We start from the raw sequence: 14,619 nt of genomic DNA, 5'->3' as shown, positions 1-14,619 counted from the left end.
GCTCCAGCAACCTCCAACTCCTGGGCTTAAGTGATTCTTCTGCCTCAGCCTCCCAAGTAGCTGGGACTACAGGTGCCCGCCACAACACCTGGCTATTTTTTGTTGCAGTTTGGCTGGGGCTGGGTTTGAACCTGCCACCCTCATTATATGGGGTCGGCACCCTACTCACTGAGCCACAGGCACCTCCCCCGCCCCCCGCCGGGCTGGATTTGAACCCGCCACCTTAGGTATATGTGGCTGGCGCCTTAGCCAGTTGAGCCACAGGCGCCACACCAGGTCAGGAGTCTTAACCTGGAATCCAGACCACTAAGGTAGGGATGTCCAACCCACGGCCACACTCTGATTCTGAGCGGGCTGCTTTGCTTACCTAAAGTGTCAAGTATCACAAAAAGTATGCACAGACTTTTTTATTTTTTCTAATCAGCTTGTTAGTGTCTGTGTATTTAATGTGCGGCCAAGATGACTCATTCTCCACTGTGTGGTAGAGAACAAAGAAAGTTTGGACACCCCTACACGGGACTGAGGGATACGATTCAGAGGGCAACTGGACTCGGATGAAAACATTTTCAGGCCTGGCGTGGTAGCTAACGCCTAGTGCTCCGGGAGACAGAGGCGGGTGGATTGCCTGAACTCAGGAGTTTGAGACCAGCCTGAGCAAAAGCAAGACCCCATCTCTACTAAAATTAGAAAAACTGAGGCAAGAGGATCCTTGAGCCCAAGAGTTGGAGGTTGCAGTGAGTTAGGATGCCATGGCACTCTACCCAGGGCAATAGCTTGAGATTGTCTCCAAAAAAATAAAAAAAAAATTTTTTTTCCACTGGACTGTAACTGAAATTTTGTATTGCCTCCAGTTACATATAAATGGAAAAGATATGGTTTTATGGTTTTAAAAGACTGTGACTTTTATCGATAATAATCAGGTAGTATCACACTACAGTTGTTGCAGAGATCTTTTTTAAATGCACACGTCTATCACTCCATCACAAACATATTTTGATAGTTTACACTTCAATGTAATTTTGTTTCCTTTGCAATCCCATGAATTTCATTTTCTCCTTTTAAAAACAATATCTAGAGTCCATCGTACAAAAAAAGTTGAAATGACCTAGGGAACCACTTAAAATGGAATGAAACCAGTAATAGATCTGACTCCATAAAACTCACCCTATCCTGCGCTCCCCGGACCTCTGGACAGTTATAAACCTAAGAAAAGATGTCTTCTCTCATGGTCAAATTTTATCTGCATAGAAAGCCATGTCATTACAGTCTCTTGGAAAATGGAGTAAATGCATTCAGACCTATTCAGAAACTCCCAGCGGAAATGCTGCAGCCAGCGGCGGGAGGCTTGCAGCAAAGGCAAACCCAAGCTCATTTCCTTGTGCGGGAACTGCACAGATGCCACTAGGTTTCCCTCATCAAAACTTGTAGGACAAGCACTCTAATGTTTGGGGTCCTTTCTAGTAACGTTTGGTGATGAGATTCTGACACAGAGGTACACTTCTCCCTGGAATTCTCGCTCCCTAAGAATTTCGCTTGGTTTATCAGTCTTGGTTCCAACAAGAAACAGACGGTTCTTCAGGGGACTCAGGAGATTCTACATCAGAGTGCGTGTACAGAGGGGCTCCTGCAGCTCCAGGCTACCAGCGCAGAACCCACAGCATCCTTGGCCGGGGGAGGAGGGTAAGGGGCAGCAGCTGGGAGCCAGGTGGGAGGCAGTCAGGCTGGCGGCCTTCAGAGGACAGACACCCTGGTTGTCCTCTAATCTTAGGCCAGCACACTCCTTGGCCCAGCCCAGGAGCGAGGAGGCTCAGGAGCTCCTGGCTGTGGTCCGTTTCAGGTCAGGTCTGTGGGAAAGAGCAGAGTGGGTCAGGGAGGGAGGCAAATAAAATCCCCAGCCTTGGAAACCCTGCCACAGCGCCTGTCACACCACGTGTGTATTTAATGTGCGGCCAAGTGAATGAAGACCTGAAGCGTCAGGGGTTAGTCGCACTCCTCGAGAAGGGACAGTAAAATGTCACACGAACACCAGAGCTGCTTCAGCAACGAGTCCTCGTCAGTGGACCAGGCAGATACACGTCACAGCTTTAGACTGGTGCTCGCTTCTCGTGGGTCTGACATTTCTGTGGTGGCTTTGGGGGGACCTGCTGACTGTGCACAGCCTTGGCCGAGCAAGGCCCTCCTGGTGCAGCTCTTGTCATACGGACAAGTGTCCTTTTTACTCTATTTAATGTGCTAATTTTTGCATTTTTTTTTTTTTTTTTTTTTTTGAGACAGGAGCCTCAAGCTGTCTCCCCGGGTAGAGTGCTGTGGCATCACTGCTCACAGCAACCTCCAACTCCTGGGCTCAAGCGAGTCTCCTGCCTCAGCCTCCCGAGTAGCTGGGACCACAGGCGCCTGCCACAACACCCGGCTATTTTTTGGTTGCAGCCGTCATTGTTGTTTGGTGGGCCTGGGGTGGATTCGAACCCGGCACCTTGGGTGTACGTGGCCACTTGAGCCACAGGCGCCGAGCCAATTTTTGCATTTTTTGTTCTTTTTTGTATTTTGGAGATTTCATTGCTGAAAATGGCCTGATAGCATCACATTGACATGTGTATCCCAAACAGCTGTGGTGCACTTGTGGGGAAAACAAGGTAGTCGGTTGTGAGTTCAGTGTTAACCTGTCAACTATGTTAAACAAGGTATCTTTGGACAGGCCCCTGGTACAAGTCTGTGCACCATGAGGTGAGGCGGAAGCCCGGCCTGCACGGCCAGGAGCTGCGGCTCTGTGCTTGCTCACTCAGTGTGCAGTGACCACTGAGCCAACTACCTCAGATCACAACAATCAATCCTACTCACTCTGTTTTCCATTCTAGCAGAGATTTAAAAAAGAAAATCCAATTTACAAAAGACATAAGATGATTTGCTTGTCAACAGCTAACTGGTACTTGTGATGTAAAACCACAAAGAGAGGAAACACCAATACCCACTGCCTCTGTGCAATTTCAATGATATATTACAATTTATCACTTTCTGAATATTCAACCACATCTATATTACTTCAACTTAAGTTGTCTGAAAGGCAACTTGAGCCTGAAGAATAAACAATTCAGGAGGGAAAAGGAAAGACACCCTATTGGACATGCTGCCTTCAAGAACCATCAAGTGTGTGTTCTCCCTCCTCAGACTCAGCCTCTTGTTAATTCAATCCTGCTTAGTTAGGAAAATTTACACTCACTCCACAATAAACCCTATGTTATCCAAAACTACATCTTCTACTTTCATAGCATAGCAAATCTTTTCTTTTTTAAAGATCGCCATTCTATTAGCTACTGTAAAGTTCTCCATGCTGACACATCTCACGTCAGCCAGCAGAAACAGCCGCCCTCCCCTGTGGACTGTGAGAGGCTTTCCGATGGTTGTACTTCACAGTACACAGTCGACACTGGGCAGTTACTAGCCCACTTTCCAGCCATGGTGAAAATGATCATTTCCCCCAGGGGTCACCAAGTATTTATAAGCCTTTATACTGACACTCTGTAACAGAGTCCACATATGTCCTAAGAAGCGGACTCTCCTGCCTGCCACACTCCAAATGTCTTTAAGAGCAGACACGGCATGCACATTATAGACAAATCAGGATAAATACCGAGTGCCTGGGTATTATAGTAGTCCAGGTTAACTAAATCATTATTTTGGAAAAAACATCTCATACCCCCAAATCAATACTATGCTACTAGTGATTAAGAAGCTCAGAAACAATGATAATTTATCCTTACTGTGGAAATAAAGTAGCAGAGCTCTGCAAACGGGAGGGGAAAATACCCAGGCACTTAATGCATATGTGCTAAGCAGCAGCTCTTGAAGTGATCACAGCCTGACAGAGTGCATTCCCATCAGACAGCACACGTCTCTCCATGGCAGGGGCAGCCAGCCAGTCTCACGGGGTGGGCAATACACAGAACACGTTTCTTCACAATTACAAACATTTAACATCTTTAGTCCAACACTTAGATGGGGAAAAGCCTAAAGAAAAATAAAAGACTGAGATACACACCTATTTCAAACACAAAGCAAAATGCTCTGGCTGTGACTGAGGAAGTCATTTAATACTGATTCACTACAGTTAGTAAAAAGTACAACCCCAAGGAATGATTATGGTCACAAGTAAATAAGATTTTTCTAAAAGATTTGTAACTCAGGTATGCAAGACACAAAATCAAACTGCAAAACTAGTTCAAAACAATTAGAGTCCAATGGTTCTCTTATGTTTCTTTTATTTTAAATTGGTATTTTAGAACAGTAAATTATCTTTCATAGCAATGCCTCCTAGTCTGATAATACAGTACCCCATTTCTGAATGTAAAGATTTAAAATAAATCAAAGTGAACATTAAGGCATACAAACAGCTAATTCAAGCCTGCCCTTATTTAATACAGATCAGTTTTTACTCAGATTCAAATATATGGAATGTTGGCACAGAACTGAGGCTGCTATAGAAAGATCACAGATGGTCTCTGGGTTACTGAAACTTCCATTTCTCTAGAAACATACCCTTATATGGTCTTAATTTTACAAATTTAAGTGTTGAGAAATGTCTAATAAGTAACAATTAAAATAAAATGTTTTATTTGTAAATTATGTACAGAATACATTTTATGTTACGACAAGGAAATGGGGACGAGCCACCACTTCCCGACCACGCTGCTCACTCTGTGCTGGAGACGACCGTCTGGATTTCCTGCACTGGAAGGGGAATTTGTAGCTAAACTGAAGGGGCTGCTCGGTTGATACTACTGGCTTGTTTCCACAAAATGCTTCTAACCCTGCTAACTAAGAATCTTAAAAGAAATTTCCTGGTATAATTTTATAATTGAAAAGAAAACTTACCTATGAAGAACAATGAGTTTTAAGCATCTTAAAGAAACTGTGAAATGGCTACATAACTATGCATAATCTGAAATGTTGGAGTTTCTTTATTCCTTTTAAAGTTATTTGATTAGTTTAACAGTAAAAAGCCATTCAACTATCAAAAATGCCATTCATCTAAATGTCACTGTAGAAAATGCATCTTTGATAACTGTCAAAGTGAATGAGACCCATTTACTGTAAAATTATCAAGTGAATAAAACTCATTAATGGCTTTAAACTGTACCAGTAATAGTACCAATATTCTATACGATGAAAAACTGAATATAACTCGTTGGATGTCAAATACATTTCAGTAAATAGATTTAAAGAACGCTACAAATGCCGAGTGTACATTATGACGGTCACCAACGCAGAAACTCCACCTCTTGTGCGGATCCAGTCCCCATCAGCCCGATTACGACTTTCCCTGTGAGGACTCGGGCGTCTCTCCGGCATCCTCCTCCTCCTCCTCCTCACAGTCCCCGTCCGTCTGCTGCTCCAGCTCCTCCTTTGTGATCATCTCAAAGTCGTTCCCATTCCCACTACTGTGCTGGGAGCGGTCGTCCTCCCTCCTGTCACTGTCTGTGTCTGAGTGCCGCTCTCCCCCTGAGCCCTCTGTCCCCGGGCTCCCTGCTCCGACTTTCCCCTCCTCCTCTTCCTTTTTCTCACTGTCTGACTTTTCCTCACTGTCGGACTTCTGCTGCTTTTTGGGTTCTGACTTCTCGTCTTTCTTTAAGTCTGCTTTTGGTCCTTTGTACTCGTGTGTGTACAGGGGCCTGAAGGAGTCAACGAAGCCCACGTCAGCAGTCAGGTTTGGCAAGAACCAGAAGTGGTGCCTTCCTCCAGTGATGAGCCAGATGATGAGGAACAGGATGCAGCGGGCTGTGGGGAGAAAGTCTCTGAGTGAGTAATTCTAGTCTTGACTGAGATACAAGGACAGATTTGTTAGCAAAAAGCTGAGAAAAGGCCAGGCACAGAGGCTCACACCTATAATACCAGCACTGTGGGAGGCTGAGGAGGGGGAATTGCTTGAGCTCAGAAGTTCGAGACTTGCCTGAACGACAGTGAGACCCCAACTCATAAAAAAAGAAAAACCCAGCCAGGCACTGCTGTGAGCTTCTGTAATCCCAGCAGCTTCCGGAGGCTGAGGCAGTGGGATGTCCACAGCCCAAGTCTGAGGTTGCAGTGAGCTATGATGCCATTGCACTCTGCTCAGGGCATAGGGTGGGACTCTGTCTCAACCAAAAAAAAAAAAAAAGCTGAGAAATTTTTATTATTTGTACATTCCACACACCTGAAATATGAATATTTAAACCCTGACTAGTTTAGCAGCTCTCTCAGGATCTAGAGGTAGAGAAATGTGAAATTACAATGTGATAATACCACTCTCAACAGATTGCTTCTGTTTCTACCTGGGCACTGTTTTGTAGAGACACATTTAAGATTCATGTACTTTATGGTGTTACATCTCAGAAAACACAGCAGTCATTTGGAAGTTTAAGTATTCATGACATTATAGTATAAGAAAGGAAAAAAAAAGCCAGGTGGCTGATGCCCATAGTCCCAGATGTAGATGTGGGAGGCTGAGGCAGGAGGACCACTGCGCCCCAGTGCAGAGCAACACTGGGCTCCAGCCTGGGCAGGAGGGAGACTGTGCTACCAAAAAAGGAGGAGGAACAAGCAGGGCTGCTCCCTGACTGTCATGTGTGCTGCGTACTTCTTTCTGTCTTCGTGGGGCATTTCCTCCGTAAGAAATACTACAGATTACACATTAGATACATGTAATGCTTACGACTGTGTTGGTGCAGATGCAGACACAGCACTGTACAGGTTCACTATTCACAGATTTAACTACTTACACACACACACATCACTGCTTCTGACCTTGTGACACATAAATGAAAGCCACACCCCCTGCAGGCCTCCGGCCCACCTGCTCGGCCTGAGGCCAGGCTGGCCCTGGGTGAAGACCCAGCGTAGTGAGCTTCCACCTTCTGATTCTTTTCTTAATCAATTAGGTGCATTGTATCATTTTTGCTTATGTTAGGACCAGTCCTCTCAATAGCAGGAAACAATATAATGCTTATGATAGCAAGATCACTTAAACACATAAAGTTAATGAAGCTATTCTTTTGAACACTATGACAAAACTGTGGAATAATGAAATTTAAAGTTTAAAATTTATAGTAAGTTATCACAAACCCCAGTATTTCATATAGTTTTCTCTAAATTTACCAATTATGTAGAGCTGATTGATTTTTCTCTTGTTTTTCTGAGACAGGAGAGTGCAGTGGAACACCTTACCCCACAGTAACCTCCGCCTCTTGGGGTTTAAGCGATCCCCCCGCCCTGGCCTCTAGCACAGCTAGAATTACAGGTGTGTGCCACCACACCTGGACAGATGTTTCCTGTTTCAAAAGGTCACAATGATTATATGAATGTTAGAGACTAATCAATTTTTTTTTTTTTGAGACAGAGCCTTAAGCTGTCGTCACCTTGGGTAGACATAAGCATGTATAACTATGATTTAGTAATCAAAAATAATACCAATAATTAAAAAAAAAAACTTTGAAAGATGCATTAAACTCTTTTCTTCAGATTAGAACAAATGTAATTCAGTCTGAGTCAGTTTGGGGATCTGACCTAGGAAGTAGGACCACACACTTCTGAACTTTATTGATGCTGCAGATTACAGCCTGAACACTCAATACTTACCTTCCTGAAGGGAGTTTTTCTAATAAAAATACTCACCCACAGCGAGGAGGAGAATACTGGCCACGAAGCAGCCTGCACCCACGCTGAGGTAATAGACGCCCACCCTCATTTCTGCTGGCCAGAGAGGGAAGAGGGTGGCGGCTATTACCGCAATTACTGGAATAAGAAACAACGATGTTATGTAGATAACATTTAGAAGAACAATTTAAATTGAATGGTTGCAGTAACAGTTAACGTATTTGTAAGAGGAAAAAATATGAATCATAAACATATTAGAATATAAAATTGCCATTTTATAGGTAAAAAACAGCCAATTATGAGTAATTTCATATTGTTCAACCTAAGTTTCATAATGTTCCTAAATGAAGTTGATTTTTTTAGTATAAATTATATAATTAGGAAAAAAGCTATGTAAAACTATTCGCTCCTTAAGTTATTAACTACTGGCATTTTCAAGCTATGTTTATCTTATTTTTTAAATATTAGAATACCTGCCTATTGAGTAGGAGAGCTAAAAGAAATAATAAAAAAACTTAACCAAAAATGACTCCAAAGATCCTTCCTAGGGAATCTGATTCTGGGATAGAGCTCGGATTATCCACAGACTAAAAGATGTCCCCAGGTGATCCTGCTACAGACAGCTTTTAGTACTTAGGGACACAGCATACAATCATCTCCAGTTTTTTGTTTTTGTTTTTGTGGTAAGTAAAGTGGGGTCACATTAAAGTATTATAAGAAATCAGAATCTTGGTTATTAGGTCTTTAGAGTAAAACCAAGATTCAAATTCTAGCTCCATCATTTATAAGCTAAGGAACCCTGAGCAAGTTACTGGACCTTTCTGAGGCTAAGGCACCTTCTATTTAACAAATGCCTGTTGCTATTTTAAAGGTTGTTGTGAGGATGATAGATTGCATGTAAAATATTTAGTGAATGGTATGAAAATATTTACTAGCACACTGTAAGTAATCAATAACTATTAGCTACTTGGGTTGGGTTTGAGTTTCAACTCTACTATAAAAAAGTTATTTTGAATGAGATCCTATATCATATTGATTGAGCTTACTTTAACTGTTATTTTTTTGTTTTTTAAATCATTCTTTCCTACAAACTCTTGCCCTGAATTTACAGAAATATAAACCCACACTTGAAAACCAAATCAAAAATAAATTAAAAGGTATAGCAAAGGTAAGTCTAATGCTCACCCCACTCCTCAGAGGTTAACTACTGGTAAGCTTACTTGTATTCCCAGAGACTGCCTATACATAATTAAAACTGGATACATAGAATTTTTTAATCTAAATGGGTTTATACTCTTCTTATGCTTTTGTGACTTTTTTCATTTAATCTATTCTGAATTATCTTTCCATCAATATGTTCATTACTTTTTCTTTCTTTCTTTTTTCTTTTTTTTTTTGGAGATAGAGCCTCACTTTGTCAACCTGGGTGGAGTACCATGGCATCACAGCTCACAGCAATCTCAAATTCTCAGGTTCAAGCAATCCTCTCGCCTCAGCCTCACAAGTAGCTGGGACTACAGGCATCCCCCCACCGCCCTCAAACATTCAGCTATTTGAAAACAGTCACAGACTAATGGGGGGGGGGCATCTGAGAGACATGAAAAGAAGCAGTCCCCTCCCCCCTTTGGTATGTGACTGGTGCAAACTGCCTCATGTCCCACTGGGTAGCGGGACTGTAACTTACCCACCATTCTCCTATCCAGAAACCTGCTGTTCTATCCTACTACAGGTAACAGTGCAAATATCTTCGTGTGTGTACACTTGTGAAATTAATAGGTGAAAGGGTATAAGCATTTCAAAGTTGAAAGATATTTGCTAGATTTCCCTCTTTAGTAAGAAGAATTTGGATTAAAACAGGTAATGTGTCAATGCATATGCCTTATGCAACTGTAACAGCCGTGGGATCAATTCTCAGAAGTGGAATTGCTGGGTCATTGTACACGATGAACAAAGAATTGGACAGTTGTCAAACTGTCCTCTATAAAAACGAAAACAACGGGACAAATCTATCAATCATTGGTGATTGCTGATTTTTTCTAAGACCTTCACTTTCAAACCCTGCAATCCTTTTAATCACTGTTGGTCTAATCTGTATTTCCTGTGAGTGTGACTGAGTATTCCTTTATCTGTGAGCTACCTTCCCTATTGTTCTACTAGTTTGTTAATTTCCTTTTTTTTGAGACAGAGTCTCACTCTGTCACCCCAGTAGAGTGCCATAATGTCACAGCTCACAGCAACCTCAAACTCTTGGTGTTAAGCGATTCTTTTTTTTTTTTTTGAGACAGAGTCTTACTATGTCACCCTCGGTAGAGTTTGGTGGCATCACAGCTCACAGCAACCTCAAACCCTTGGGCTTAAGCAATTCTCTTGCCTCAGCCTCCCAAGTAGCTGGGACTATAGGTGCCCGCCACAATGCCCAGCTATTTTTTGGTTGTAGTTGTCATTGTTGTTTGGAAGGCCTGGGCTGGGTTCTAACCCAGCAGGTTTAGTGTATGTGGCTGGCGCCCTGGCCACTGAGCTATAGGTGCCGAGCCTCAAGCGATTCTCTTGCCTCAGTCTCCCAAGTACCTGGGATTATAGGTGTCTGCCACAACATCTAGCTATTATTTTTCAGAGATGGGGGTCTCACACTCTTGCTCAGGCTGGTCTTGAACTAGTGAGCTTAGGTGATCCACCTGCCTCGGCCTCCGAAGTGCCGGGATTATAGGTATGAGCCACCGCACCGGGCTGTTGATTTCTTAAAGATCTTTATTTTCCTCAAATTATTATTTATCTTCTGACTTTACTGAAGTATATATTTTAAACAACAGCTACACAGCTATTTTAAGCTTAGAAATATTTCCTTTTATGTTGTCTCCATTTTCTTTTCTAAATTTCAGATTTCACTTTCAAGCTACTTACATCCTTCTACTTACCAAGAATTAATCCCATGACAAATGTTTTAAAGTGAACTGGGTCATAGATCCACACATACACCTAGAACAATCAAGAAATGTCAGTGCTTACAAGTTCTGAGGTCAGCTTAGAAAGTAGGCTTAACTCCTTACTTTAGGTCACCCTAAGGCAGTCGCCAGCTTCTTAATACATGAGAAATGCACCTGTTGACCACCCCAGGGACTGTAACCAACTGGTCAGCATAGGAGGTAGTCAACATTGGGAGCCAGGCCTACTGTACTGAGGTTCAAGTCCAATCTCTGAACATTAGATCAGCTTTAAGAGGTGGTCAGTGTAGGGAGGGGTCAGCTATGGGGGCTCTACTGTAGTTTTTAGGTAAACAGATTCCAAAGACCTTTTCTTTCAGGAGTAGTGGTTCTTCTGGTGTCCTCTCAATTGGAAAACGGTTGTTGTAAGAAAACTATAAATTCTGTAATGAATTTAAGTAAATCTGTATATGTTCACTTACATGCATTTAAACAATTTGTTCGTGTGTTTAAATCATTATTTATTCCGATGAAAGACCAGGAGCTGTCAAGCTTTTCGTCCCTAATGTAATGATGTCTGGGTAACACAGTTAAGACAGATTCCAACCAGGCTCTACTACAGCTCCACCAGCTCTCAAGTCTACCCTTTCCTCTCCCACTGATAAGATGTGAAGAAACGTTATTAAAGATTATGCTTGGTGAACATAAAGATTCTATGACATCCCAAACTAATCTCACCATCCCCTTCCCATGGAGGGCCAACAGCCCATAAGCTGGGAACCACTGCTTCAGAGCTGACTTTATTTTTGCCAGGCTGTTGTTTTATACAGCAGAAATGTACTTCATCCTCCAGACCAGACTCTGGTTGGTCATCCTCCACGAAGCTCTTCTTTATCCCTCACTTTCACTTCTCAGTTGCTGTTGACTACTAGTCCCCTTCCCTTTCCCAGCCCTACACTGACTAGAACTCCTTACCACCTGTCTACCCGGGTACTTCTCTTCCCAGCACCAGGTTCCACTCAACCTCTGCCCTTCCTATTTTACTTGGCTCATCTTCTCTGAGTTAGATTCAATGACATTACTTTTGTCAGTTTCCATTCTAAAGAAACATGTGCTTTTAAGAAAACACTACTGACTTTAGACATTCGGGAGTGCGTGTTGCTTTCCACAGGATAAGATCGAGCTTTCTTAAGACTGCAAACACCATCCTCCTGCTCAGGCTGCTCCTTCCCCTAATGTGTCTATAACTCTTTCCTGATATAGCTGCAATCTGCCCATCAGCCTTCAAGGCTCAGTTCAATTGTTTGGGGTCTCCAGACCCTCCTTAACCTTTCAGGTTAAATTAACTGTTCATAGCTGGTGTTCTCATACTGTGACACCTGGCACATTGTAATATACTAACCATGTTTAGATCCTTGTATCTCTGCTACACTATCAATGCTTCCTAGCAATGCATTCTGTTGTATTTATCATGCTATTCCCAGCATCCATAAAAACGTTTGGCATATAGCTGATACTCAATGTTTAACTGAGGGTATCTGAGTTCCCACATTAAAGAAGGCCTACAGTTTTCTACAGGGTGGTCATAAAGTTTGTGTGCAATGTAACTTTATGGACACCCTATATGGCAGCAGTTCAAAACCAGTTCTTATAGAAGAATAACCTGAGGACACTTTATTACAGATACATACTCTTCTCCCATTCCACTCTGGATATTCTCATGTATGTATGTCTGGAACAAGCCTAGAACACTTCTTTTTTCTTTTGAGACAGAGTCTTCCTCTGTTGCCCTTGCCCTGGGTAGAGTGCCATGGCATCATATCTCAAAGCAACCTCAAATTCGTGGACTCAAGCCATCCTTCTGCCTCAGTCTCCTGGTAGCTGGGACTACAGGCACCTGCCACCGTGCCTGGCTAGTTTTTCTATTTTTAGTAGAGATGGAGTGTTGCTCTTGCTCAGGCCAGTCTCAAACTCCTGAGCTCAAGAGATCCTCCTACTCAGCTTCCCAGAGTGCTGGGACTACAGGTGTGAGCCACCATGCCCAGCACAGAACACAGAACACATGTTTTTTAAAAGCTGTCCTAGAATTTCAAACACAAAGCCATAGGAGCCACTACTTTACATGTGTTCCTTTTGTGTGGGTATGGCACGAAAGAACATGCCTCGAAATTCACAACAGTTCAGTGGCTTATACAGCGGTTAAGTGAGTAAATTAAGTAGTCTTCATGAAAGGTAACCACCACACAAATTTCTCGTTACAAAAGACAATAAAAACCATCTCCTTGAGCAAAGCATTAAGTAATGTTGAAGATCTCAGCCTCTCAAGTGACGTCTGGCTATATACTGTATAAAGGACAGAGACCAGGATGTAAATGAAGGTCCTTTATACAGGACAGGATGTAAATGAAGGTTAGATTTACCTAAATTACTTTATTCGTAAAAGTTCCAAACTTACTTCTAGAAACTCGTATGGAAAACTAGATTTCTAATTGTAGGCTAAATACTCTCACCTCATTTCCATCCAGAAAAACTTGATCATCATGTGGCTCAAGTTTGAATTTTTTCTTAGTTTCCTTCTTTTTGGGAGTTCCTGGAGTTTCTTCCTGTAAAAATACAAGACAGAAGAAGTAACAAAGCAAGCCTCCAAATCCAACATGACATTCATACGGTGAAAAATGTTCACTATTTGTAACACAGAAATAAAGTCTCACCCATGGTATTTATAACAGCCCTAATGTAGTTTTGTTAAGCGGCTGCTGTGCAGTATTTAAATGTGCTCTTACGCCAGTAGTGATAAGATGCGCTAAGGGTTTTTAATGAATTTTAGTTGAACTCACTTTTTTTGATTCTTCCTTTTCACCATCTTTTTTTTTCTCTTTTTCCTTTTTTGTCTTTTCATCCTTTACACTTTCTTTCTTGCTTTTTTTATCTTCTTCTTTTCCACTTTCAGCTTTTCCTTTATCTTTTTCTTTCTTTATGTCCTTATCATACTTCATTTTCATTACTTTTAGTGCCCGGTGAAAAAACTGCTTCTTTAAAAGCCTTTGGGGGGGAAAAAAAAGTATGACATTCCATTCCCCAGTAATTATACAGATACAGACTGAAATGCAAAAATAATAAGACCTGAATAAAGTTAGCAAAGGGAGACAAAAATTGGTAACTCATAAGAGAAAATATAACTAGTGAGCCCACAGGAAACAGTCAGCTTCACGAGTAATCAAACAGTGAGCCCATGGAAAACAACCCCACCAGTAATCAAAAAACTTCATAGCCAATTATATAAAACTTAACAAACCAGTGATATTTAATTTTCATTTTTAGCTGTATGATTTAGGTATACAAGAGATTATACATTTGAGATTAACCACACAAAGCTGCTCTCTGGTTCAATATGAGTAATCCAGCCAGGCACAGCGATGCCCACCTGTAATCCCAGTTAGTCAGGAGGTTCAAGCAGGAGGGTTGCTTGAGGCCAGGAGCTGGAATTCAGCCTGGCAACATAGTGAGACTCTATCTCTCTCTCTTTTTTATTTTTTGAGACAGAGTCTCAAGCTATGGCCCTGGGTAGGGGGCTGTGGCGTCACAGCTCACAGCAACCTCAAACTCTTGGGCTTAAGCGATTCTCTTGCCTCAGCCTCCCAAGTAGCTGGGACTACAGGTGTCTGCCATAACGCCTGGTGGTTTTCTTTTTTGTTGTTGTTGTTGCAGTTGTCATTGTTATTTTAGCTGGCATGGCTGGATCAGAACCCCCAGCCTCGGTGTACGTGGCCAACACCCTACCTACTAGGCTACAGGTGCTGCCCCATGAGACCCTATCTTTTAAAAACAAAAAAAAGCCAGGTGTGGTGGGTGCGTATAGTAGCAGCTACTCTGAAGGCTGAGGCTGAACAATCACTGGAGCCAGGAGTTGGAGACTACAGTGAGTTATGGTCATGCCACTGCACTCCAGCCTGACAACTGAAACTCTTGTCTCTTTAAAAAAGGGAGAATGGTAGAAATAAACAATTTAAGAAATATTAATAGATTAAAAGGGTGTCCACCACGTGACTGATCCAAATCATGTCTTTTTAGCTTT

The 14,619-nt window shown here is 42.2% G+C and overlaps 1 protein-coding gene across 1 annotated transcript in view; it reads right to left on the bottom strand.

The window, feature by feature from the left end:
• Positions 1-4,242: 4,242 nt before the first annotated feature.
• SEC62 (SEC62 homolog, preprotein translocation factor) overlaps positions 4,243-14,619 on the bottom strand; it is a 27,707-nt gene continuing 17,330 nt past the window's right edge. Inside the window, exons 4-8 of the mRNA XM_003794655.3 lie at positions 13,382-13,586; positions 13,055-13,147; positions 10,539-10,599; positions 7,642-7,761; positions 4,243-5,772 (exon numbers count right to left, since the gene is read on the bottom strand). Of these exons, the coding sequence (XP_003794703.1) occupies positions 5,306-5,772; positions 7,642-7,761; positions 10,539-10,599; positions 13,055-13,147; positions 13,382-13,586 (946 nt within the window). The 3' untranslated portion in view covers positions 4,243-5,305. The remainder of the gene's footprint in view (positions 5,773-7,641; positions 7,762-10,538; positions 10,600-13,054; positions 13,148-13,381; positions 13,587-14,619) is intronic.

The sequence above is a fragment of the Otolemur garnettii genome, unplaced genomic scaffold (assembly GCF_000181295.1).
Source record: "Otolemur garnettii isolate 467f Iridium unplaced genomic scaffold, OtoGar3 scaffold00084, whole genome shotgun sequence".
Lineage (NCBI taxonomy): Eukaryota > Metazoa > Chordata > Mammalia > Primates > Galagidae > Otolemur > Otolemur garnettii.
Note: the sequence above shows the minus strand (reverse complement) of the source record. Positions and strands in the feature narration are given on the sequence as shown.